Genomic DNA, 27,857 nt, shown 5'->3' with positions numbered 1-27,857 from the left:
TTGACTGTTTTCTTTACAGTTTCGAGCACATGAAGGCATCATTGAGGGCACGACTCACTTCTTACTTGCACTGCGCGTGTGCAGCAGCTTTCCGGCTGTGACGAGTTGTCCGCTCCTTCTCCTTTTTGCAGACCGTGTCTTAGTGGGTGGCGACCAGCGTGCAGCGGTGATGTCAACAACATCGGTCAGTGTGTCAGCCCGTTTACGAAGCTACTACTTCTGCTTTTCGCCGCACCTCATACTGACAGACTGCAGTTTATTCCTTCAACTCTGTTTTTTGTCACCAGGCATTCAGGGTTTAAGGTTCAAGAACATAAGTAACTCGTAGCGGTGGCTCATGTGTAAAGCTAGCGCTAGCATGCTAGCCGAGAGAGGAAAATGAGAGTGTTTGTAATATTGAGCTCACAGCAAACACAGTGCCGGGCAAAGCGAGACCAAATATATGTGTCTGCGTAGGTATGTGAGTGTGTTTTATTTTGGATGGGGGTTAATTATGAATAAATGAAACTTCTTCTTCAAATGGAAAGAAGCTGGTTGTTTTTGGTGATGTTATCAGTTGTGTTTTCTCCTGGAAGCTAAGGGAGTCTTCCGCCACTACCGAAGTTCGTATAGTCTTTTTAATAATAAGGATAATAATATGTTAAATCATAGACTTGGTCGCACAGCAGTTGCTGTACGTTTCTTAAATTTTTCATTGATTCTCCTAAAATGAGTAAAACAGCGCCCCTCTGGGTTGAAACGGCTGGTAAACGTAAGTCAGTCTGTGTGGTGAAGAAAGGTATTGCACTCTTGACAGCAGTCGACATCATGTTAAGTCATTGAGGGTATCTAGGTGAGGTTAGCATCCGCGTCCTATAATTAAAAAAGAGTAAAGCATATGTGGCTTGTTGTATTCTGTCATATTTGATAGTAAAGCAATGTCAGCTGGCATATTTGCCACAATTTAAGCCTTTTGCCATTTCTTATAGGCCCTGTTTCACTTGACTATACTTGACTAACTCAGTTGTTTTCACACAGCAGCCACTAGTTATCTGGTAGTGTTCTTCTAGAGCTGCTTTACAATTTTACAGGCTGAGCTTTTTGTCTTTGTTTTAGAGAAGAGAATAAACCATGATCACCACAGAGGCTGCAAGAGAGTTCCAGGCCAAAGAGCGCAAACACAAAGAGCAGCTAAAGAGATGTTTATCATCTGCTTTGTCTGCAGACCTTAACAGGTAAGTTACATGACAGTATGCACTCAACTGATTAGACCTGGGTTAAACGTTGACCCTTGTCTTCATGTATTTCCACCCAAGTCAAATCAGTACAAGGCTGTGACACAGAAAAACTCAGATTTTGTGAGCTTGTAAAAGTCAGTTGGCCTTTTCTTACTGCTGCTGCTTCTCTCTTTAAGGTACTTGAATAGTCTGCTATCACCCAGTCACTAATGGCTTACCAGTGTAAAGAACCTGCTGGTAGATCAAGTTTAATCATGATGATTATAGTCATAGAAAAACAAGTCTAACACTTATTCTCTGGCCCAACCTGCCAGATAGGTTTATTGATTACAGGTTTGGTGTCACATTGAGATATGTCCAGCACACTTATGACTGAGTAAAAAGAAGCAGAAGTTTTTCTGTTATTCAGGGAAAATGTGTTTCTTTCTCTGTAGAAGAGGAACTGTGGAAAAAATAGATACATTGTTGCCTTTAAATTCTGTCCTGCTTTGTGTGCATATTGACTTATGACAAATGATCCAAGACGTGTAAACTGACAGTCATATGGACTTTGTACTGTAATGTTATGGGGATAATTAGTGTGTGGTCACTGTATGTTTCACCTGTTTAACTCTTTAATGAGGAGCAGCTAAAGTAGACACGCAAATCTCACATTACATACCTCACTTTATGATTTATCAGAGAATCCCTGCACTCACATGCTGACGCGCAAATGTGTTATCATGATTACCAATTATCTTGTATAAAAACAGGCTGTATATTGCTTGTGCAGATCAGGAGATCACTTCCTTGTTCGTTCACAATTAGCAGATGGATTTAATAGTAGTTTAGCTGTAATCCTAAAGTCACATATCTACTATCACAAAATCCAATATATTCAGACAGCATTGACGCCAAGCCAAACAAAGAAATGCAAAACCAACCATGAAACCAAACAAAGCCAAGACCACCTGAAACTGTCTCAGTCTTCTTCCAAGACTCCGGTGTGGTTTATTTGTGGTGTGAAAGTGAAAACTATGAAAATAGATATGTGATTTTAGCAGGGCTTCAAATGCTTAACTACTGTTAAACTCATCATCTGACCCTGAGCTGTCAAGAAAGAGATCTTATAAGAAATGTAAGTAGTCTGTAACTGTAAGTAATCTGTATAAGCGACTGGTCCGTGTATATTTTATGCAAATCATTTTGTAACCATGGTGCAGTGGCTATTTGTCCATAATTATAATCAAACTTGAATTCAAATGACCTCTGATGCACCACAGGAATGTTGTGTACCCAGGCTGAGAAGTCCATTGTCCAAACAAAGTCTTTGCGCTTTCTGGCAAGCAAGCCAGCAATAGAATGAAGAAATCATGGTTCCTGCTGCCTCTCTTGCTCTGATTTACAAAAAAAAAAAAAAAAAAAAAGACAAAAAAAACAGATCATCCCAGATGCATTCTGGTCCTATACTTTCTGGTCCTATACCTGACCACCTATATAAACCCTTAGGAGCCTTAAGTGTTGCTCTATTCTTCTTCAAATCTAAATAAACCAAACAAATAACTAACAAAAGAAAATTCTAAAAAAGTCTAGTATGAATTATGCAAATACCTTGAATAATCAGACACTCAACAAATACAAAAAACAACTAACTTGTATGTATTTAAAGCACAGGGATGCAGGGATTTGCCCCAATCAATCATAAAGTCAAAAGAAGTTGAAACAGAGATGTGTTGAGCTTGTGTCACACTAGCAGTTTTAAAACATAGTTACCACACAGCAACTATCTCTTCCTATAATATTATTATTACTATCTCTATCTGTTCGTATGATTGGTCATAATCAGTTATTTCTTCATGACCTCTTTGTGACACCAGAGAAAACAAGTTGGCACAGAAGAAGCATGAAAGTGCAGCATAACCTGCTCTCAGACAGCAGAATAAGATTTCTCCACATAGCACTGATGATGCAGGATGACAACCACAAAAACCCCTTGATCCAGACAAAATGAACCATACAACAGCTGTGAAAGCGACCCACGTCTTGAGAGCCATAACAATTCACTAACTGCGGAAAAAAGGAGACAAAACAGTCCATGGAAATTTTGTGCAATGGAGAAAGTAAAATCCAGCTCTTTATCACAAAAGTAGTAGCCAGAGGTGGAGTTTTTCCTCAGATAGTAGGATCAGTCGATCTGGAATAGAAAACTTGGCATAGAGCAAAGTAGCAGTAAATTACTCTGATGACTGGAGGCCCACAGTGAACTAGCTCACGTGCTCTTTGAGCAGTTCATGGGGTTTGAGTCAACAGTGATGTGAGTCTCCTTGTTGCACGCGTGGCTCAACGATTTGGGCACTCAGAGGGTTTCAGAGATGGACACAGCACCAGCATTTGAACTCATACCAGCCAATTGGCCTTAAGCGGACTGATTTCTAGGTCACCCATATCAGTCATCGAGGCGCAAGCTAATGATGGTGAAGATGAAATGGACCGCCTCAGGACTGTGCTTGTCTTACTCTGAAGTGGGGAAAATAGGCCATCAGATTAATCTTTGAATTTCATAGATCTTTGAGGTCACTTGAGATGTTAACAAAGCCTCAGTTCATTGTTTATGTTCTTTGTTTACTACATTGAATGTGAAGTTCTTGCCACCTTGTCTCCACCCATAGTTTTGGTATTTTCTTTATAATCAGTAAGAAAAGCTGTTCACGTTCCCCCTGATAAAGTGTTGTGTTTTCCGTAATGTGTTTTCCCAGGTTGCTGCAGGAGGAGTTGGAGGCTGATGTGTGTCTATGTGCTGGCTCTGGCCAACTCCGAGCACACAGAGCTGTACTGTTGGCCAGAGCTCCTAGTGTCCTGCAGGGGCAGATGCACAAAGACCCCAACATCATCCATCTGCCTGACTATGAACTCTCTGGGCTGAAAGATTTCATCAGGTAGGCAGAAGGAACAAGTTATCTCTCATTTGATGGTCACAGCATATATTTTGGTTCTTGAGCTATGCGGTTTCTTTTTCTTGCTCCTCCACAAAGAACTTCTAATGTCTCTTATGAATACAAGCACCTCTTAATAGTGTCATTTGTAGTCTTAACGCCACATCTGCTTTTTTAGAAGGGGGCCACAAGAGACATCATTTATCTTTCCCTCCAAGAGTTGCAGTTTCAGTGACTCTCTGACAGAGGGCGCCAAGTGCTCCTCTTTAATCTGCAGGATGTGCTGCTGCATGGGCACTATGTTGGTTTCAAGGAGCGTTGCAAATGCTGCAATGCTGTTAAATAATAAATTACACATCACACTCTCATGTTGGTGTTGAGACACAATTCCCAAATTGAGTGAGTGTTTATAATGAACTGCAGTAAGTTTCTAATGTAGCAGTTGCCTACTTTTCATCAAGGCTTTGCAGTGTGGTCTCTTGGAGTGCACAAGTCTTTGATCCACTGATTTGTGTCTTTGTATCTTTGTCTCATTAGCAATTTATAATTAGGAGTAGAAGAAAGAGTTGTTCATGTTTTTGCTACATGACCATGGAGTCAAAGTTTGTTGAAAGGGGACCTATTATGCTTTTTCTTATTTTCTGTCATACATATAATGTTACAATTTTGGATGTCCATATTGAACGTGGCCAAAGTGCCAAATAGTGCTCTGTGAGCAAAAACTGGCCTCAGACTGCTCTGAACGCTCAGTTTCCAACTGTTTTTTCTACTTTCAGCCCGAGCTGACATCAGCTTGTGACGGATTTCTTTATATGGTCATCCGCTCCACACACAGCGTGCGAGTTCACTGCTGGTGTCCTGTCATCCCAGGGTCGGTAGAACATGTGTTCGGGATGAACAGAGATCTTCCCTTTGATGCCTCCTGGACAAAATTTATTTATTTATTTATTTATTCATTTTAAAATATTGCGTAGCAAATGACAAACTGAACCCAGTGCTGACTACAATAGAGTGCGTCTTCTCATGTTGTTACTATAGTTACTATCACTGGCTGGCTTCTCAGCTGGAGACCTGAAATGTTCCTGCGGTACCGTCCATCTATCCTCTCAGTCACAAACAGCTTGCTGACAGGACCTCACAAATATGTTGCGCTGGTCAAACAAAACACAGCGCTACTCTGGCTGTGTGTGAGTATATTAGCTAAAGCATACGTTTAGACCATTTCAATATATTGTTGTGGTCTTTTTTGTCATAAACTAAGCCTTAAACACTTATCAAACATAGTTTATATGTGGACAGTAGTGATGCATGATTGCAGTTATATCTGCAGGCACCACGGTTACCACGAGACTCTATCCCCCCTCTGGCAATGAGAGTAATGACAAAAACACTGTCGACATGTGCTCACATTATAGGCTACGCTGTAGCCTAATTCGTCGCTACTGTTGCGGCTGTAAAATGGTGGATAAATTGCCACAAGGGTCACACAGCCCCTGCGAAATGACTTGTTTCACTATCAGAATTTGATCCACTCAGTCCGATAACATTTGGAAAGACTAGAAGAGCCGCACGATTAAATTATTTGATCCCCGTTCAAGTTAGCAGAGGGCTAACCAGAAGTTAGCTTGCTTGGCTGGGGGATGTTTCTGGGTGTGCATTCAAACAGCCAATGCGGGAATATCCCTCCCAACATGAGATTTAAAAACTCTGTATACTGTGAAATAAAGTGAGATTTATCTGGCCATGATAGGCTTAATCAGCATTGTGTGAACACGTTTGGCAAGGGCTTGAATGTAATGGACATTCATTTATATGTAAAAGTTCTGCACTGAAGGTTTAATAGCGGATGGGTCACGAGCGGTGAAATAATACATCATTAATGAGGAAAATATTAATTTCATTCTCTAAAATGTGGACGTAGCAGAGCAATGCTGCAGTCTGCCGCTGCTCTGCAGCAATAACGATTATTTCTGCAGTTATACAAGGGAGATTGCTGGTAAAATTGTTGCGCTCAGCATGCTACAATCTTTCCAGGCTACATGGGTTATCAGGAGCAGAAACAGGACCGCAGCAGGCAGCATACATAGAGGGCTACATAAATATAAAAATGCATTGCAAAGACACAGTTCACACAGACACAGCAGATGTAGTGATTTGGGGGGGCCCAGGTAAAATCTGTCTTACTTTACAAAGTAAAGAAACAAGATTTTGATTTTGGGATGGTTTACATTCACTTTGGGACAGTTAAAATTGTTTTTCAGGATGGTGGTGAAAACAGTTAGTCTGGAGCTCTGGTCATGCTGAGCTATGACTCCAGTCGAGCTGGAACGTTGTGAGTGTTTTTCCATTACGCAACACGGCAAAATAAAATAAGTTGTTCACCTGTTGGAGGAGTGCTGACCATCTGTCATCAAACATCATCATCACTGTGGCTGTTTCTGCTTGTACTATTCCTCCCTGCACTATTTCTAACTGATGCACTGAACAAAGAGCTCCAAATATCTCCATATGTTTTTGTGACGACTGTAGGGATGTCAACAGTTTACCGTTAATCGGTTAACTCCTGAGAATATTTTTGAACGGTCACGCATGTCGGTCTATAGGTTAATTTGCATACTAGGGTTGGGTGTTGAACTCATTAGAAGAGAGTGGGTTCATCGGGAGGCCTTAAAGAGACAGTAGCTAAGACAGCCTGTTTCAGACAGAGGCTGAACTGAGGGGCATAAAGAGCCAGAATAAGATAAATAAGGAGTTTTCTGAACTATGAATCCTGCAAAGCTACTCTAGTGGAGTCCAGAAATAAAAATATAGAGCCGGAAATGAGCATTATAGGTCCCCTTTAAAGGTCATTTCACACATGGAAACTGTAAAATTGCAGAGTTCAGCTGTCCAGGAGAGGTAGAGGTTTTTGGCTTTCACAGTTCGATCACCAACAATGAGATGTTGAACCACAGGGCATCACTTACTGTAGATGGGTTAGGCTTTTTTTATTACTCTTCATGGTGACAGCACTGCTGGAAAACAGCAGTACGTTGGCAAGTTACATTAGTAACACTAGAACAAGAGTGACAAGGCTGGGAGACTCTCCCCTGCTTCAACACTGCACAAGAGATGTCAGAATTCCCCATAACAACCAAAGACAATTTAGCATTAATAAAATAATCTCTTAAATATGACACCGTTTAGAATTAGATTGCTGTTAGCCCATTTTTTAAAATACTGTGAGCAAATGAGATATAAATGAAAGAATGCTGAGATTGAAACCATTATTATACCTGAGTTTTAGTCCTCTTTCAATATCTTGGTTTGAGGAATATAAATATGTTTTTCCACAAAGATTTCAACAAAAAACACCAAACTTTTCGTTTCATCTGTGTTTGTCTTTGCCTTAATACAAGCAGCTCTACAAGACCTTCGCATAACTCCAATATTACTTTACGTCTCACCAATACCTGAAAAAACAAGCCCTCACCAATGCAGCCTCTTCCATTTTTTAGTTTTGGTCTGAACACTCAGTAAGAAGCTGATCATGCATTTAATGCCAACTTTTGAAACTTGACAGTTTTCTGTATTCCAGTCAACTGGGCACAACTGCCTGGTAGGTGACAGAAGGGGTTGCATCTCCATGCTGTGCTGGGAGCATTTGGGGATCTTGCAGTAGGAGGAAGCTGTTTGGGGGGGTAAAGATGTTTGGGTTGCTCTCCTCACCCTTTTGTTGCTGTGAGAATAAGCAGGGTGAGCAATTTGAAAACGGACACATGTATAGACAGTGAGGAACTGGAGGAACTAGCCAGAACGCTACAGCATGATTTTGAAGTAGGGAAGGTAAAAGTTGCCTATAATGCAGAATCATTCATAAGGTTGCCACCTCATAGGAAGTTGCCGTTTGGAAGGAAAAAAAAAAAAAAGAAGAAAATTCTGTGTAGTTGAAGTCACAGTGCATCAAATGGGATTGTAATTTAAAGGTGTAAAAGGTCTAGTTTTCATTAACCTTTAAAATCTCTCCCCCGCAGGCGAGTGTACACAGCAGACCAGAGCATGCGCTCAGCTGAAATAATCCCACACACGGAGGGCTGTGAGCCAGAAAGTACGCCGTCTGCTCCCGACCCTACGCACCCTCATAGTTCCACTGACTCAGGTAAACAGATCAACACTCTATTCCACGGAGGGCTTATTCTAGGTTATGTGACCGTTCAGCTGCACGCCCCTCCCTCCCGCTTTCTTCACATCATGTTATCTCAGCCATAATCCACTTTTCCACTAATCGCATTTGGATCCCTGTTGTCGTTACTGCTAATTGCAGCACGGCCAGCGCTACGGATAATTCAAGATTTAGCTGTGCCTCAGAAAACTTTTTGTCAGAAATGTTGTCAGTATTTTCAGTGAAGTGGGTTTTAATGAGAGCTACTTCTGCTCGTTCACACACACAAATACCAGTGTATATGGCTCACACACACACACACACACAGCCTTTCTCGTCATCACCCTCTCCTTCCTGTCCTTTCTCATTATCCGAATCAACTTCTCCTCAGACGCTGTCGTTCTTGAGCCGGCGTCAGGCCTCGGAGCCGACTTACTGGATCTGTACCAGAGGGGTGAGCAGTGTGACATCACCATCCAAGTGGCGGAGCAGGTCTTCTCCTGCCACAGGTTAGAACTATTCACTGTTGCTCTCAGACATCCGTATAGAAACATCTGGAATACAAAAGCACAATCTCTTAAAAATGTCTTCAGGTGTGGTCAGATTATGTTTATTTCACTACATCTCAGTCACATTTACCAGACGTAACACACTCCAGCTGGAGGTCGCACATCTGCTGCTGACTCTGCCAGTGTGGAGAAGCAGTGGGTGGTCATTCAGTGATGCAGAGGTAGTAGTAGCCGGTAACCATGGAGACTGGTTTCTCCCGGCTCGTGCTCAGGGGAACAGCCAGCCAGCGAGCGCTTGTCAGAGAGAAGAAGCTGGGCTATTTTTTGGTAGCTCTGCAGCAGTGATCTGTATGACGGCCCACTGTTAGCTGCTGCAGTTGCCTACCAGAGGCTGAGCCACGGCTTCTCCTGCCCCACGTCCAAACCCCCCCCCATTACTGTAGAAAAGACTGCCTCTCACTACTTTGAGCTGTTAATTTTTCTAAGCAAGAGGTATATCTGCTACACATCATGGAGAGTAGAACGGGACAATGAATCAATATGATACTTATCAATATATAAATATGATATGACAAAGATTTAATATCGTCTGGGATTTGGTTATCACAATATCAAGATATATCTCAGATTTAGCTTTTCTAAAGCACTGATGGTTATCCTCAAATTATATTGTTGTATATTGATATTGAGTGAGCTTGTCAACATTCTGAAGGCTAATTTGCCACCTGTATTCATCTATAAAGGATTTCTCAGTTGAAAATATACCGTGCAGTATCACAGTGTACACCACTGTTGTGGTCTAAAATTACATGTATTGCAATAAAGGATTTTATCCATATTGTCAATCCCTAGTGAAGTCACACAAAGGATTAGCATTGTGAGGTAGGTCAGAGGAGAACGTGATCACAAGGTTGCGACAACAGAATGAACTGACTTCCATGATATGACGGCTCTGAAATGCTTTTAAAGGATAAGGCTAGCATTACTCTATCTCTTTCTTATTGTCAGTAAACACCATGAAAAGACCAAAATATAAATGCGTTAGTCTGTCTCTCAATACTCTCTGACTCTCTAACTCTGTGGCAACCAGCCCGTTGGTTCCTACTGAAGATGTAAATTTAAATTCATTTTATTATATTTATAAATAACTGATGTGCTAAAACAGCTGGACACTGTAGTTTTTTACAATCATTACACAAACAGGAGGAAATAGTGCATTTGTAAGGGACTATTTTCTGTCGCAAATCACTGCTCATTTGGCGTGGTACTGAGCATTTACAGCAGCAGGATGGTGTATGTGCAATTGAGTCATAATAAACTTCAGTGTGTGTGTTCATGGTAATGAGCGGACATGTCACCCACTGCAACGCTCATTAATGTTATTTTAATAGTTTTTAGACAATAATGGAGCTCCATGGCACAGAGCAATGAGATATATCAGGGTTTGGATACATAGATAATACTTGATAGAAGGATCATTTCATTGTTGGTTTTGTTGACAATAAGATAAATAATAAAAATCACCAGTCTTATCCTTTTAATGTAGCTAATTATGTGTTGTAAACGCCTCATTGGCTGTATATTTCCCTTTCAATGACAGTACAGTCTAGAAACGTCAGAGAGAATAAACAGTCTCCAGAGACCACACAACACACAATAGAATTTTTTTAGTTCTCTTTCTTGTCACTTCAAAGCCACTTAAGTACACACAGGCCTGCCGGATGACATGTGAAATATTAAAATGGTGGGTGGATCTGACATGCAACTGCCTGCTTTATTGGGTTTCTAGGGCAATTCTGTGTGCGCGGTCTCAGTACTTCCGAGCCATGCTGAGCGGGAGTTGGATGGAGAGCTCCAGACAGTGCATCACTCTGCAAGGGTAAGACTGGTTCATCAGCATCAGCAGGACACAGGGATCAATAATACACCTCCAGTCCTGGTCTAACAATTCTACGCTTCGTTCTCGAACAATCAGCTGAATTTCTACATATACTGCATTAATAATTCATGCCCTGCAACAGAGCTGGCTCTGTACAGTATGGGGTTTCACTCACAATGCCATGTTTTAACTCCACATACCCAGACACACACACACTGGCAGTGGCTCGCTCAGATTTCTATCAACTAAGGTTGCACTGCCTCCTCTGTGAGGCACACAAATGTCTTCTCATCCACTGCCTGCCTGCTGAAAAGCCCCCCCCCACCACCACCCAACTCCCCCACTACCACCCGCAGTCTCCTTTCAGAGCGGCAGAGGCAAATGAAGCCCATTTTTTCCTCCGGGGAAAGACATGTCACTCGCCTCACCATTACTGATCTGAGGGTAACGGGGGAAGACACGCCTGTCAGAATAGAGAGCGGCTGGGCTGATGTGCGGGGGAAACCTGTGAAGTGGCCCTCGGGCTGCAGTCACGTGGACCGAGTGCTGCATGATATGTGGATTTTGTTTACAGCATTCTCAGTTGTGTTTATGGAAAGATATGCAGTATTATTGACAGAAAAAATACATCTACACTGTGTGCCTGAATTCACATAGGGAATATCAGGCTGTGGTTAACAGTTTTTAATGTCAATCTTTTCAGCTTAGGGCCAGAGGAGATGGAGATCCTGCTCCAGTTCATGTATGGGGCAATTGTAGATCTGCCCTCCGGAGCCAGCGCCAGGTACTATATGTGAACAGACTGTCCAAAATTAGAACACAAGCCCAGAAAACAAGCTGACCTGTATTTGGTGTCTTCTGTCCTTTAGTCAGGTGGTGCTGGCAGCAGACATGTTGGGTTTGGAGGGCCTGAAAGATGTAGTGCAGATGGTTCTGACTCGAGACTACTGCCGCTTCTTCCCCAAGGTCAGCTATACTGAAGAGAAACAAATGAATGCCTTAAAGAATGGGTTTCATAATCTTGTGTGTATGACATTAAGAGCAACCTGCCAAATTTAAGATGTGCAGCATTTTGATTCTTCAGAATATATATGTTGAATTTAGGATTATGATAAATATGAAAATAATTTCAGGATGCACATTTATTATCAGCATTATTCTTCCAGATTTGGAAACAAAATTTCAAGAAAATTGATTCATGTCAAACAGTGTGTCTGCCTTAACCCGAGCATAAATAAAATAAAACTTGATAATAACAGTGTGCCACCATGGCATGTAAACAAATTAAAAAGCTTTAACACCTATGTAAAAATGCAGTTGCATTACATTTGCAGGTGTGCTGGGCACTGTAATATCTGTTGCTTGTAGTTGCAACTGAGTTTGTGAAGCAGAAACCAGTTAAAGTATGTTTGAAATGAAGGCTGATGCATCACCTGTCAATAGAGTGTTCAGTCGATATACATGGCATGCAATCTAAATATAAAGTGTCAATATTGTACCATTTTAAATGTTATTAATTCCAAATCATTATTAGGATTTTCAGCACAGTGCTCTCAGTGCAAGACATGTAGCAGTATGTGGAGTATCTGAGATTACAGCTGTCAACACCAAGAACAAATCCCTGTTATTCCTTTTGCTTTGCACTTTGTTCAGTGCCTGCATGCTCAGTGTCAATAATTCTGTAACAGCTCTCTGTTTACTTCCCATGTTACTATATGCCTGTTTCTACTGTATGTCAGAGCCATTAGAGCATCACTGTCTAAAATAACTGTGTTTGCAGCCAATGGATGGGGTTCAGAGGACGGTTCTGGAGTGCCTGTCCCTCACACACGCCTTAGGCCTTCAAAACCTCCACATGCTGTGTAAGAGGTGAGTGTCAGGACTAATTGTTCCACATTTTAGATTTTTTGGAAATGTTTGTAATACAGTGTATACATAAACATTTGGAAAAGCAATTACATTTTATTTCAGGGTCCCTTTATTTTTCTCGAGCTTGACAATAAATTTAAATGTGTTATTTGGAAAAGTGCACCAAAATTGGGGAAAATGCTAGTTTTGAGGTCATGTCACACAATGCAGACCTGTCGCCGTTCCTGCCATGGCAAGTTACATCAGCATCTTGTTGCTAGGTTACCAGCATCCAGCTGCATAATTCTGTATAAGTGACCATGGCAGATTACTGTATAAATGTAAAGAATACACATGCAATTTCAGGCAAAGTGTGTTAACATTCCTGTTAATTTTATTTTTTTAAATTGTAAAAGTTAAATTTATGTGTTGAATTTAAACAATGCTGTTTGTCAGTGTTGTATTTTATAGACACTGCTGCATCAAGCTCAGAGAAGTTTGCTTTTGCACTCAGATGAGACCATTAGTGTGCCCGTAACTTAATTTTTCACTTTGAGACTTCCTTTAGCTGATACTACTGCATGCTAACCGCTGTGTCGCACACTGCAGTGAGCAAGCAAGAAGTGTGTGAATGTAGGTCAGGGGGATAGGATGTGTTGAGCGAGACTGTGAGCTGGTTCTGATTTGAAGTGGTATGTGGGGGGGGGGGGGGGGGGGGGGGGGGGGGGGGGGAACGTGGCCTTGCCGTGTTGTCTCTGCTGAGTCTGATGAGTCACGCGAGTATGACGAGGAACCGAGCTGCGCTGCTCTGTGCAGCAGTGCGTTATTGACCTTCTCATCCTCACTCATTCTGCTGTTCCCTCAAGCAAAGCTCTGCCAGCCGCCGCTCAGAGCCTCAGGGTTTCTGTGCAGAGATGTAGAAAAAGCATTCATGGGTTCATCTGACTCTGACTGGGGGAAATATTGTGAAATTGCTCAGAATCCAAACTACCCTGTTTTTAAAAAAACCCCACAAAAGCAAGTAATCTAGTACAGTGACTAAACAACACGTGTATTTTCAGGTGGGTTGCTGAACATTTTGTGAAGACCTGGTGTGAGAGAAACTTTTCCCTCTTGCCCCCTGAGCTACACAGAGCCTGTCTAGCAGCTGTAACTGAAACCATGGTGAGTTCCTCCTTCCTAGAGTCATCAACTATGCCGTATTCATGTAATTGCACTAAATATCATCTAATCATTCTCCAGTGTTTTTCCACAGGAAGGAAATTTGAATGTGATCTAATCTAAGATGACCTTTATTAAATTCTCAGTTATTAAAGGCAGGCTAATTTAGGAATATGATGTCGCTGTAGACAGATGGGGAGTGATCCAGGCTTGTTATTGATAGCCCAATATGTCTTGCATCATTACAAAAGATGTGGTGTTCGTTCTATGAGTAGAGCAAGACAAATGCACCATTGTTCACGTTTGGCAAGTACTGAGATTCAGGTGCCGGCCAAGAATCATTACACAATCAGGGAATCCCTCTACTGATCAGTAGGTCCCTGGCAGGAATACCAGTGAGATTCTGTGTAGGATTGTGTTCATCTGATTTGATTTTGTGTTCTCAGCGAGAGAGTTTGTGTAGCTGATAAATGTTTTCATTCAGACTGTGCAGAACGCAGTAACCATGCTCTGTGGTACTGAGCAGTTGATTGGCAGTCTCCCAGAAGTCAAGTGGGCTCAACAGGTGAGGAGTCTGGCAACAGAGCTGCAAGAGGAGAGCCTCAATGTCATTGTCCAAAACCTCCCCAGAGTCGTCCTAACTCAAGCCTTCCACGACCTTCGCAGGGTAAGGCAGAGAGGTAGATCACTCTCCTTTTTACTGTGAGGATGTGTGGAAAGGTTGTTTTCTCAGTGTTCGTCGGGTCATTACAGAGGGAAGAGTTTACCCGAGAGCCGACCTTGTTGAAGAAGCTGTGTTCAGCTGTCAGAGAAGGTGTGACTGTGGACAACTGCTGTGAACTCTTCGCTGCTGTGCACTATCTGTGTGGAGATGACGTGGAGGACGACTTTCCTCTGGAGCAGGGAGGGCAAAAACAAGAGGAGGTGAAATGAAGCAGATTCTTTTTACTCACCCTTTTGTCGCTCTCTTCAAAAATAGAACCATTGACCTAATGTGACCATTAGGTTGTGTTCACACTCACTAATATGTGTAATGCGGTTAAAATTAAACTTGCTCATTTAGTTCAGTCCATTCAGAGAGCAGCTGCAGACCAAACTAATGCACCAAGACTACCTGAACACATGGGGATTTGTCTGCTTCTGAGCAAGATGTAGTTTGACAAAAAAAAAAAAATCACTCATGGTCCACTTACTAGCTTCTTTTGGACTTATCTCATGGTCCTCCTCAGTGGATGGGGTTTGGAGTAAAAAACATCATTTAAAAACTAATTTTAATCAGTGGTGTGATTCCCTGAGAAACTAACTCCTAACGTCTAACTATCTAACTCCATCCATTGAGGAAGAATGTGAGATGCAGTTGAAAGCTACAAAAAAACTAGTAAGTGAACCTTGAGTTATGATTTTGTTTTCTGTCTGCCTGTTGCTATTTATGACAGATAAAGCCCTGTTCATTTTTGATTAATGCTCATATGCAGGTATTTATGTGTGAGCATTGTGAGTTTTATTTAGGAAGCTTTATTTGTCTGGAGAAGAGAAATAAAGCTTCCAAACACAGTACAGCACAGTCTGACCAGCTGTCAGTGACCAGAATAATGCTTTTGACTTGAGTTTACAACCCTTCATTCATTTGTCTTGTGTTTGAAATATTTGCTCTCTGTCAGATTGCCTCTTTCTTGAAACTAGTTACTTGACAATCTTTACTAACAACCATTTTATGTCTTCATGTGCTTTACTTCATTCTGGATGCAGGTTAGTATACAGCTTTGGAAGAGCAAACTCCACATTTACTTGTCTTTCCAGACCAAAGCGAGGACCTTTGGGGTCACTTGTGTTTAGGGTTTATCTGAATGGGTTAGCATGGGTTGTCCAACTTGGCTTTGCAACCCTGCTCCTAACCAGGGTGTGGTGCAGGTCTGATGCCGCTCAGCTTTGGTATGAAAGGGTGAACAAAGGTTTCTGAAATGACTATTGAGTGACTGTAGCATAGCTATAATCCTTCAATAGATATTAAGGGTGACTCTCAGCTATTAAATTTTCTGTGAGTTGTTGAGTTGAGCAAAGAGAAAAAAATCCTACAGTTTCACCTCATTGGCCACACTGTTAACCATGCTGACTTGAACTTAGTACAACTGTCACATAAGAAACAGAATAAAGAGTATTATTTTATATTCAGATAGAAAAAAATGCATGTTGTCAGATGAATCTGTTATCAGTAGATACAAATGTAAAGATTTAGGATATTAGTGTTGGTTTAAAAAACAATATTAGTGTAAACCTCACAAAATAAAACTCATCTCCTGTATATTAATTGCCTCCTGCACCTCTCTAAATTTAACAACACGACATAATATAATAGAAAAGATGCAGCCACCCTGTGGCCAGTGAGTAACAAGAGCATCATAATTGTTCAGAACAAAAAACATTGACCTTTAATTATAACAAGTTAACTTTTAAATGTCAGATCACAGCGCCAGAATGCACAATTCCTTCAACTCTATTTTTTTTACTTCAAATATCATCTTAAAGGATAAGTTTGGTGATTTTCTTTATTTTTCTTATCATAAAAAAAACACAGTGAGCCACACAGTTGCACTGGGTGACACAGAAATTCATCATGATGAACATGAGCACAGCAGTTTGTACATGTACACTGAAAATACTCACTAACACACCAAATCCACCTGTGAAAATAGTGCCTAACAAATGCACTATTTACTCCTGTCTGCGCAACTTCTGCTAAAACTACAGTGACCTGCTGTTTTAGGAAATAATTTAGCCTTTTCAAAAAAGTGAAAGTATATATTCATGGCCTGTTGTTGGTCTCAGCGCCAAGTCCAGGTTGGGGAAATTGTAAAGTATTGAGAGACACACTCTTAGTTTTTGTCTTCACATAGGAATTGTTGACCATAACAAAAGTACAGCCTTGTCATTTCTAAATATAAACTGAGTTAACTGTGATTCTGAGTCGATGCATCAACAAGTATTGAAATGTTGGTTTGTGGTAGTCCAACATGTTGTAAAATTGTACCATTAAAATCTTAAATACACTGTCAACTATGTTAAGGATTGGTAAAAATAATTTTATGTGTAATCAGTCAATAAAAGAACACAGAATAATAAAGTCTATTGTCAGAGGAGGCAGGTTAAGCTCGTGAGATGACTTGCAGGGGAAAGTGACCTGGCTGCACAAGTTAAAGCGCATAACCCCAGTAAATACCGTACAGTATGGCAGAATGGATTAGGCTTCACTAATCTGCCTGTGTATCTGCTGGTGAAAGGGTGTGTGTGGTTAGTGCAGAGGAGGAGGTAGAGGTAGCTCCTCCCTACCTTCCAGCCCTGTTTTTATAATCAGGCGTGGAAACAGGAGTATGGGCATCAGCCGGTGACATCACTGCTTTTGCTCAAGGGAGCTCAAGTGGATTCTGCTACAGAGACAGAGGGGGAGGGAGGGGCAGAGTCAGGGGAGGGAGGGGTTTTTGTTGCCATGGTGAAAGGTTCTTCAAGCAGCTGCTGATTCGCTTGTGCCGTAGCGCACCCCTTTCCATTCTTCTCCTCTCCCTCACTCTCTCTCCTCTGTGTTACCGCCAGCCGTTCAGGCTAGAGATTTGTACGCTACGCGGGCGGCTGTGGACCTTCCTGCTTCAGACCTTTTACGCGGTCCGCCACACGCAGGGATGGGAGACCCTGTCGTCCAAACACAGAGAGAGGATACTGGCAGGTAAGGAAATAATCTGGCAGCTGTATTTCTGAGCTCTCTTTTTCCAGTCATACACAGGATATTCATGCTGCGGTGTGTGTGTGTGTGTGTGTGTGTGTGTGTGGATGTGTGTGTGTGAGTGTGTGTGTGTGTGTGGATGTGTGTGTGTGTGTGTTTTTTTCTCCCTCTAACCCAGCCTAGTGCTGAAGCAGTGGCTCTGCATCATTAGAGATGAACCAAAGCCCTAGGAAAATATGGTGCTTGCTGATTTAACATTTAATGGCTTCTTTCTACACAGCTACCACATTTATTGTTTGGCCAGTGCTTCTCTCAAATGTTTCTGCTTCATTTCTGAGGTACCTCTTAAACTGTGTTGGATAGATGAGTGTATGCTAACATGGTAAATGCAGCAGACGCGCCATGCTTGTTTTTAAAGGGTGGGAGTGAAAGGCTGAAATTCTGTCTTTGTGAGTCTGCACATGATTAGACACATCCACAAATACAAATAATACGCTGCTTCCTCACTGTTGAGCTAGTTGTGTTGAAATGCACTGCATGAATAATTTATTTGACTGGTATCAGCGTGTGCCTATTACTGGTATATTTCTTGCCAGTGTAATTGGATTCCGGGTCTCAGATGCAAACATTATAAAGGCAGAAATTTCACAATGCTTGTTTTTTTATTAAATAAGATGAATCTTTAGATTTTGAAATTGTTTGTATATGAAATAAAGAAATAGCTTCGCTTTGTTCACCAGACGTGGCCAACTGATCGATCCATTGATTTAATGTTTGTTTCCCTTTGGTCAAAGCGTCAACACTGGGTGTGGAAATGGGAATTTGTGAATGAAGAGAATGGCTGCTCTCGCTAACATAATGAAGGACCTAGGCAGCCTCCTGAAAGACATCAGTGCAACCCTTTTCATCTGTGTTATGCCCGTATTTGAATATTCTCTTTTGCAGGAAATACCAACTGGTTAACTGATGGTTTTTGCCTTCCTTTTATCCTGTTTTGACAGATGCTATTGATAAAGGGGACAGTCGAAGACTTGGTAAAAAGCCTGTATTCACTAGCTCACAGGTAATTTTACTATTCAACAGTGCATTAACATTTGTTCTTCTATTATAAGTTTTATTTCTGTTTCAGAAACAAGAAATCATTGAAGTTTTACTTGTTAATCAGATCTGTGACTTTAACATGGCTGATGATGTGATCATATGAGCCTTTTTTAGCTCAGAGCAATCCATGTAAGTTTGTGTAATCCCTGGCAGTGATTATAGTCGCTGGCCATCGGAGGCCATATGTCATAAATGCCCCACCCTCATAGCAAAGAGATATAGTATGACATGAACAGCAGGGCCTCTCTAAACAGATGTATAGCTAAGATAAGCTTGGCTGAGGGGATCCAGGCAGGAGTGGTTTAGAGCAGTGAAGCTTCTACAGATTGCAGGAAATGGTTTTATACAGTCAGAACAGTCACTTTCTAGGCACTCAGTACTAATTCTCTGAACTTTCAAGAAGCAGTTTACAGATAAGGTATTTGTTATACCAACACTAAAAGACAATAAGGAATTACTGATTTGCTAAGTTAACTTGCAAAAGTTCACAAATTGATACATAAAGTAGAGCAAGAAAGAAGCACCAAGGCTTCATCCCATTAACATCTGCTAAACAAAAAAGAAATAAACAAAAAAGAAAATAATCAGCAGGAGCTAAAGTAGTGGGATTTTGATTGGCTGATAAGAACAGACTATGGAGTTCTTAACAGACTGCAGACCTTTAAGTTGATGTTACACGTGGTAAGTATGCTCCAGTGTCTCGTACTAATTTGTCCTAATATTACTCAGTTTCGTATGACTGCCCTCTGGTTATTTGCTGATTAATCCAGTCTTACAGTTACATGAGTAATATGTTTGATTTTTTTCTTGCAGCAGAGGGCTGTGAAATGCCCTTCATCTGCACCTGAGAGTCCTCCTGTGCACAGGACCCAGAGGGTGTCCGACTACACTAGTTCTTCCTCCCGTAGCACTGCATCAGCCATGAAGTCTGATGGACTGGGGACAGCTAACAAACCAGGGGATGGTCACACATCCAAGGCAAAGAATGTAAAGAAACCAGGAGACCGGAGTATAGGAGCAAAAGGAAAAACAGCATCGTCTGGCGCACCAGTTGTCAACGGCACAGGAGCTGCAGGGGCCAGGCGGGATGCAGCCAGTGCCAATGGCCTCAGAAGCTCTCATGGGGCTAAAGAGCAAGACAAGAAGCCAAACCCAGGTGCGAGGCCTAAAACCTCTCCCCCAAGCTGCACATCTACAAGCCAGACAGCAGTAATGAAGGCTCAGAAGAGCTCAGCAGGAAAGGCTGACAGTACTGCTGGCACCACCCAAGCTCATCCCAGCGCTTCATCCACATCAGGCAGCGCCTCGCCAGAGAACGGTGCCAGCAGCCCTCGCAACGACACCCACTCCATCCCAGGTTTACACTTTTTATTGACTTCTTAATATTTAATCATTTTGACTGACAATTACAATGCAGGACATCACTGTAGCTAAAGTGAAGTGTTTCCAGTCAGCTTCAGGCATAATACTGTAGCGGAGATATGAAAGGACCTGCGGACCAATTAGTATGATGAATGTTGTGCTATGGCCAAGAGGGACTTTTGGGTAGTGTCATGTATGAATGTTGATTTATTGGGAAAACAAAGCGAATGAGGCTGTTCTTGGCAGCCTGCTGGTATCAGTGAACAGCCGAACAGCATAGGTCAAAGCCCTGTACAGCTGTCACACAGGGGGGTGTGACTGATCGCTTTGAGCCTTTGTGGCAAAAATGGTTTTAGGGAGGTGGGGTAATCCCGACTGATACCCATGTTCACTGCTAAAGTGGGCCTCAGCTGTCTGTCCTGCTGGTACAAAAGATATAGGAACAGAGCAAGAGGGTAGCCTGTGTCTCTGAACCCCACCCTAAAAGTGAATGGCTAAATGTCTGTGATGTGAGTTCATGCACTACCAGCATAGCACGTTCACCGACCCCATGTATCCCTGCTACCCTTTTGGTTGATTGTTCTCAAAACTGTACGCCCTGACAAACTATTTGCAACAGCGCATGTGGTTTATGTTCTGTGTTTTAGGAGCAAAGCCCAAACACCAGGCTAAGGCAGCGAACAAATCCCCACTGACAAAACCTCCGAAATCCGATTCAACAAAGACCAGCAGGTGAGCTTTACTCTCGCACTCACAGTGCTCGTCAGTATGCTCTCTCTCATCTGTGCTTGTTTTCAATGAAATACTAGGCATAACGTCTAACAGCCCTAATTCATATCCTTGTCAGTTTCCCCTCATCAAGTCATCAAGTACAGTATATGCAGCAATAGAGTTCACGAGTGCCTCCAGAAAGCATTTAGGTTGTTCATAATTGTCTGTGCGCGAACCAAAATCTAGGAAAAATCACTTTAAAGCTGCGGATTAACAACCTTCAGAAAATAAATAACCCATTTGAGATGTTTTATTCTCATTTCTGAGCCAAATGAACTCAGCTCTGCTCACTACTCAGACTCTGACTAGACTCTGCCAACTTTATATGCTGTTATGCTGTATCAGTGCTATATTGACAAGTGAGGGACAGCAGTGATTGAGAAACCCAAAAAGTGATTATAAGAATCCAGATATTTCTGTCATCATGAGAAACTGATGAAATACAACATTTACAAATTAGTAAAATATTGAAATTAGTAAAAACATTAGTAAAGCATTCTAACAACTGTTTTTACAACACGCCAGTCCATACAGCTGCAGGTTGAACTTGAATTTAGTCTGAACAAGTTTGAATCTCAGTAGCATCCTCACTACATTTTCAACATGAAGGCCAAATTGCAATATAAGCTGAATGCCAATATACCCAACATCATTAGAGAACAAATATACACATCTTTACATGTTCATTAATGTGAGTGTAGGAAAAACGAGGCAGATGTTGCAGCACAGTATCACCTGGTTGTTTTTTGGGCCCCATGTAGCTGTCAGGGGGATGAAAGCAGCTGTGGAGCATTTTCTGACAAGCCTCTTATCTGTCCTTCAAAGATGTTAAAAATATCCGTTTCACAATCAGCATCATCCAAACTCCATCTGTTCTTGGAGCACATTAATATTGAATAATCCCATGGAAAGCTTCCATGTAGCCAATATATAGTTGATAGCCTAATAAAACATATTATATATGAGCCTTATTGCATACCAGATTGACATCTTTTGCAAAGAAAAAGATGGCAACGTTAACAGTTCATCCATGCAGTATCCAAATTTTATTTTTCTGGATGTGCTCCAGTCTTCTGGAGTATAATTTTCTTTTCTTCAGTAGTTAACACTGAACTCCCTGCTAAACTAAAATTGCATCAATGTAGGTGATGAGACCAATCATTTGTAAATTATGTACTTTTTAAACGTGGTCTGTAATATTATTAACGATGATGTCCATCTAAGGTCAACTCTGTAAACCTGCACTGGGTAAACTTATTCTGGGATATAAACCAATGAAGAGATTTCAAATTCCATCAACCTTTGGCACACAGTGAATCTCAGACTGTAAAAATGTACTTTCTGTTAGAGTTTGTTAAAAACCTGGGAAGAACATCCTTCACAAGGTCACAAGTATCAACTTGAAATTCTTTGCATTGATAATCAGCTCATGTCTCAGAGGCTTGCCCTTGACAAAATGGGAGAAAAAAACTTTGCTGCCCCCCGCTGGTGTTAAATATGAATTCATGATTTACTTTCCCTGCATCTCAGCTCATAAATATTTTTATGATGATGTTAGTCAGAGGTATTAATTGAAGAGGATGTTGTGGTAAAACATCTGTGGTCATTTTGTTTTATGGTTTTGCCTTTTTGTTATCACAGTCCTACCAATAAGTCAAGTGTGAGAGAAAGTGGCAAAGTCAAGAGTGCAGCAGAGAAAGCATCAACTGCAGCAACAGCAGCAAGAGCAGACACTAAGGGAAGAGGTACACCAGACAGCCATGGTAAGATGTTCAAAGTCTGCTTAATTCCAATGTATGTTCCTACACTGGCGAAGTATTTATGTCCTGCTCACATTGTTTTTTTTTTTCTGATTTAGTCTCCAAGCATGGATCCTCCATGAAAAAGCCTGCTTCCCCCAAGAAAGACGACAGCAAAGATGGGTCGAAATCCTCAGCACCAGACAAAGCAGCCAGTGAAGCTCCTAAGAAGAAGATCACAAAACCCACTTCAGCAAGTGGAGCCTCAGCTAAATCAAGTACTAAACCAGCAAAAGCCTCTTCAGCCCTCTCCAAGCAGTCTTCTGTAATATCTGCCAAGTCGGGACCAAAGCCGAAAAGTACTACTGAATTGTCTACGGAGAAAGCTTCACCAAAATCTGTAGGAACTTCCAAAACCTCAGCTGCCACAGCGTCCAAGAAGGCAGGAGCTAAAGGAAAAGAGGCAGCGACTGGTAAAACTGAACTCGCTCCAACTGAAAACACTGGTGATGTTGCAGAGCACAAAGCTAGTACAGAGTTAGCGCCCTCTGACCAGCCTGCAGCACACAGTACACAGCCACCAAGCCACGATGGAGGGGATTCACTTAGCCTCTCAGTAGAATCAAGCCCTAAGCAGAGTCTTCAGAAAACTGAAATACAGTCAGGAAACACTGATGAAGCGGAAGATGAGACCAGTGTTACACCAACAGCCAAGGACATCCCCCATGTCAGATTTGTTAATGCAGACGCTTGCAAACAGTCTGAAGGGAATAAAGGGAAGCAGTCTCCAAGCGGTGTCATCCCTGCTCACATCAGTGGAGGGCAAGTTCACGAGGTCAGGTCCCCGAATTCACCGAAGGATACTGAACGCCCCATAGACACCCCTTGCAGCATAGGAAGCACTGATACTCCTTTGGAGGACTCCTGGAGTGGCATCCACCATCAGGTCAGCCCAGAGTCTGAGACTGGCAGCACGCACACCACTTCCTCTGACGACATCAAGCCCCGCTCAGAGGACTACGACGCCGGAGGATCACAAGATGACGACTGCTCCAATGACAGAGGTGTGTCCAAATGCGGCACCATGCGCTGTCATGACTTCTTGGGTCGCAGTAGTAGTGATACAAGCACTCCAGAGGAGTTAAAGATGTACGAAGGCGGGGCCGGGTTGAGAGTGGAGGTGCGGCTGCGTGGGCGAGAGGCAGAGACCACCAGTGAGGAGGAGGGAGTAAGACAACGTCCCCGTTCGTGGTTGCAAAGAGATGAGGTTACTTTAGAGGAGGAGCACTCAGAAATCGAGGCCACTGTGACTGTAAAGAGCGTCCCCGACCACCAGCTCTTCTCCTCTGAGGAGGAAGAGGAAGACGACGATGAAGAGGAGACAGAAGATGAAAAGTCAGAAGTTGAAGTGGTCCCGGGTCAGGACCCACTGCCACCCACTGATCCCTCACCACACTTTCAGGGGATCGTCAACCTAGCTTTCGATGACGATGGTGCGGACCAGGATAACGAGCAGCCCGACTACCAGTCGACCTCTAACTTCCGGAGGTCAGTGTTGCTCTCTGTTGATGAGTGTGAGGAGTTGGGCTCAGAAGAGGGCGGCATCCAGACTCCACCTCAACAGGCCGATGACGCTGTGACCCCCTGTGATGTTTTTGAGTCTGATTCTACAGCTCCTCAGTCTAATTGTGCCCCTCCCAGTCACCAACGGAATCACCTGCCCTCTCATATTGAAAACGCAGGTATGAAGCACAAAAAACACAATGAGGAACAGGAAGAAAAATCCTCTGTATTCCTTACAGAGATTCAGGAGCCTGTGCAGGAGGAGAGTAATCACATCCAGGTGGATGGAGTGAAGTCCAGCGGCCCTCTCCCAGACGCTGACATGAGAGACATCCCTCCGCAGGAACGGCCATGTCACCTGGATCTGCGACACACTGAACAATACAGCAATGGAGGGCTGCGAAAAAATCACACCCATCCCCCAGAAAGCAAGAAAGCTGATTTACATCTAGACTTAAATGAGCCTCAGCTGACAGGGGACTCTCCTGTACATGCTGCACAATCTCCAGCAGGTAATGTATGATCCTAGACCCCAAATCAAATCCCATCTTCTTTCCCCAAACTCCATCAGTGAAGGTACAGTTTATCCCTGCAAGATTTATTCTCCTTTGCTCTGACTCCTAGACCTTACCTACGTCCAGCATATAACTATCCCTCCTTCAGAAAAAGGATATTATCCAGCATACTAGTTTAGTAACTAGTTATAAATACAAGTTCAAATTCAAATTAAATCAGTAGTCATCATTTTCATAGCTAAAAGCTTGCTCTCATTTCCATGCATTGAATGTATATCTGTTGTAAATTTGAATTTGCAACATCAATATCCTTTTAAACAATCAAACAGTTAAACTGTACATTTTAATCAACTGAACTACCTTTAGGCAGAAGAGCATTTAAGCCTTGGTAACTCAGTTTACACAAAAAAAGGGGAAAGCAGAGTACATTTCACGAAGACTGATCATAGAATTGTATTTGTCAAAAAGAATCTGCCTTTTGACAAGGCCTGTGACATAGTTATACCAATGCACTTTTATGTACATAAAAATAAGATTTTTTGATTATTTTTGTCATTTATTTTATGCAGTGGAACAGCCTTTTTAAGCCATAGATAATTTGACATTGTTGAAGGTGCTATATATAGCACTTGAACATCAACATATCATTAACAAATTGATTATGATTTGTTGGTATAATTACTTTGACAATTACACCATTGCTGGGATAATTCTATATCATTCTGCTGATAGTGATATTGATGAGGCTTGTGTTTCTTAAAATTAAGACTACATTTCCCATAAACACCATTGCATCTTATCTCAGAAGATGTTGCTACAGCGAGTCTCTTCTTTCTGTATCCATGTGTGTTGCATTTTCTTTTGCTTTATTGAAAAGGATAAATATGTTCAGCTTTTCATTCACTACACCATTGACATTTTAAGAAACACAAACGTCCGGCTCCATAAGCTACAAACAAATCTTGACCTCGTGGTACACAACGTCAAATACAGTGTAGTGTCACTAGATGGGGCTGGGCCTCTCTGTGATGGTCTTTTTGTTTACAGTAATTGTACCAACATGTCAAAATTCATTTTGAAAGATTAGCTGATGCTGAAATGCTATATGTTGCCCCTTTAAAAATTGTGTTCAGGTAAATGACAAGCAAGTAATGATTTTTTTCAAATTTCTGTAGCGTGACTACCTGACATAAAGGACAAATACAAAATGTTTGTACAAAATAGACGACACTAAACTGCCACTGCTTCTCAGAAAAGTGTGTTGTGCTGGGAAACTTTTCCCTTGCATCTCCTGGCTGTTTATCTTTATTTCTATTGGAGAATGTACCTGTTCCTGAGTTTTTTATTTGTTTTTCTTTTTTTTGTTTGTTTGGGTTTTTTTTGCACTGCACACATGCATGCTACTATTAAAATTAATTTGCCATTCCCTTACATCCACCCGTTATTTTTTTGTATTTTTTTTCCATTGCCTTCTGTCATGCCCAGTAGACTTGTGTCTAGATATGTAGATGTCCACCTTTTAAGAAAACTGTGTTTTGTTGTCTATAAGCTTTTGTTCAGTAGGTTTTGTGTAGTGTCAGTAGCCTCCTCTGTAAAGTATGTGATGTGTTTCTAGGGCAGCTGTCATGGTTCTGCCATGTCTCTCTTTTTTCACGATCATATTCAGAAAAAGAAATCCTGCTGCACCATTGCCGAGGATATATCCCCATGCAAACATGTCAATTATTTTGTTACTTCATCGTTTGCTGAAATTGTTAAAACTAGAAAAACACAAAGAATGTCAAAAGAAACTTGGTGGTGTGCCATTTTTGTGCTACTAAGTAAATCACTGTTGCTTGCATTTAGGTTTTTGTGACAGTACTGTTCATTAGGTCTGCTCGCTCAATGACCTGCACGTAATCCTCAAAACATATCACTGGTACTTACTGACAAATACAAAGTTTACTGGTGCTGGCAATGCATGGCTTACTTTGTTTGAACAGGTGGATAAAGAGATGCATTCAGAAAAACATCCTCTGTGCATTACCTTTAAGGCAACTGTCTACCCATGACATCCATCTTTCAAGTGATTGGTGACTCTGAAAGTGATTAATTTACTGTTATTAAATTAAACTGTACGAGCATAATGGACCATCAATCACCTCCTCCCCACTGTGCTGTCATCACCTGACTTCACTGTGGGGAAATGACGCAGTTGCATTAAGGGTAAAATTTCAGTAATCTGTTTTATTGTAGTGTCTCTGAAATGAAAAAAGAACTGTGGAGGAATGAATCATTTTGTCATTTTGCAGTATTGTCAATTGTTTTTAGGGGACAATGGTTGTGACAGATTGGATCAAACCTGCAAACATGACCGCCGACCATCCAAAGCCCTCTCTCCCATTTACGAGATGGATGTGGGAGAAACCTTTGAGCACTGTTCGGACAAGGACAGGAATATTAAACTGCAGGGAGAGGAAGACAAGCAGATAGGGGACAATGATAAAAGTAGTGAGTTTGCAGAGCGGGACTGGAGCCTGCTTAGGCAGCTCCTCTCAGACCATGAGTCCAATCTGGGCGTCATAAACCCTGTGCCTGAGGAGCTCAACCTGGCCCAGTACCTTATCAAGCAGACACTGTCCCTGTCACGTGACTGCCTGGACTCGCAGGCCTTCTTGTCCCCAGAGAAGGAGACCTTCAAGCGATGGGCAGAGCTCATCTCGCCCATGGAGGACTCCTCCACCAGCATCACTGTGACCAGCTTCTCCCCAGAAGACGCTGCCTCTCCACAGGGAGAATGGACCATCGTGGAACTGGAAACGCATCACTGACTGCACAGAGGAGAGCCTGCCGGACAGTTGACACCTTCTCTATGAACTTTGAACATCTTTACATCAATTTTGTCTTAATTTATTATTATTTATAAGAAATTATTTCTCTGTCTTTATCTGGACACTGCAGAACTCTTTGCAGCAACTGATTTGCATTCCCCATTAACCCTCAGTGGTCTGTTTCTTGACACAAACAGACTTATGCATGCTGATATTTTTGTATGTTTGACTGTTTAATTGATGTTGCTTCAAAGTTCTAGAAAAGAATAAGATTATGAAAAAATACAGTCTTTCTCATGGCAGTCTTCTGATAATATGGTTGACTGGAGTTTCTTAAAGAAAAATAATACTGGCCTACTGGCTTGCATTTAATGTCATATTGAAAATAAAGGTTTGTGTTTCTGAAGAAAAGAACACTTGTCACTGTCCAGTCATTGAGGGATTGTTGTTTGGGAGACACAGACATATAGAGAATACTGATTAAGTTCAAAACTGTATTCTCTTTTTTTGTCATTTTTCTTTAAGGCTCTTTTATACAACACACAAAAGACCTTTTACATAACAGACTGATGTGTCAAATCAGGAAACAGCTGTAATTAATAACATTAATTAAC

General features: G+C 41.8%; 1 protein-coding gene across 4 annotated transcripts; it reads left to right on the top strand.

The window, feature by feature from the left end:
- The first annotated feature begins 82 nt into the window (after positions 1-82).
- On the top strand, positions 83-27,657 carry btbd8 (BTB domain containing 8). Of its 4 annotated transcripts, XM_042416214.1 has the most exons (20): positions 167-184; positions 288-456; positions 1,096-1,214; positions 3,953-4,132; positions 8,143-8,267; positions 8,662-8,779; positions 10,569-10,658; positions 11,362-11,442; positions 11,528-11,624; positions 12,439-12,527; positions 13,568-13,670; positions 14,152-14,334; positions 14,421-14,591; positions 17,256-17,385; positions 18,384-18,445; positions 19,297-19,840; positions 20,493-20,577; positions 22,258-22,379; positions 22,475-24,430; positions 26,744-27,657. In XM_042416214.1, exons 3-20 carry the CDS (start codon positions 1,111-1,113, stop codon positions 27,241-27,243), a joined length of 4,740 nt encoding a protein of 1,579 aa, XP_042272148.1. In that variant the 5' UTR covers positions 167-184; positions 288-456; positions 1,096-1,110; the 3' UTR covers positions 27,244-27,657. The 4 variants fall into 4 exon arrangements, with proteins under 4 accessions (XP_042272149.1, XP_042272148.1, XP_042272147.1 ...); XM_042416215.1 differs by lacking the exon at positions 288-456 and having other exon boundaries at positions 83-184; XM_042416213.1 differs by lacking the exon at positions 167-184 and having other exon boundaries at positions 191-456.
- The last annotated feature ends 200 nt before the right edge of the window (positions 27,658-27,857 follow it).

The sequence above is a fragment of the Thunnus maccoyii genome, chromosome 7 (genome assembly GCF_910596095.1).
Source record: "Thunnus maccoyii chromosome 7, fThuMac1.1, whole genome shotgun sequence".
Classification (NCBI taxonomy): domain Eukaryota; kingdom Metazoa; phylum Chordata; class Actinopteri; order Scombriformes; family Scombridae; genus Thunnus; species Thunnus maccoyii.
This window is presented reverse-complemented; position numbering and strand designations above follow the sequence as displayed.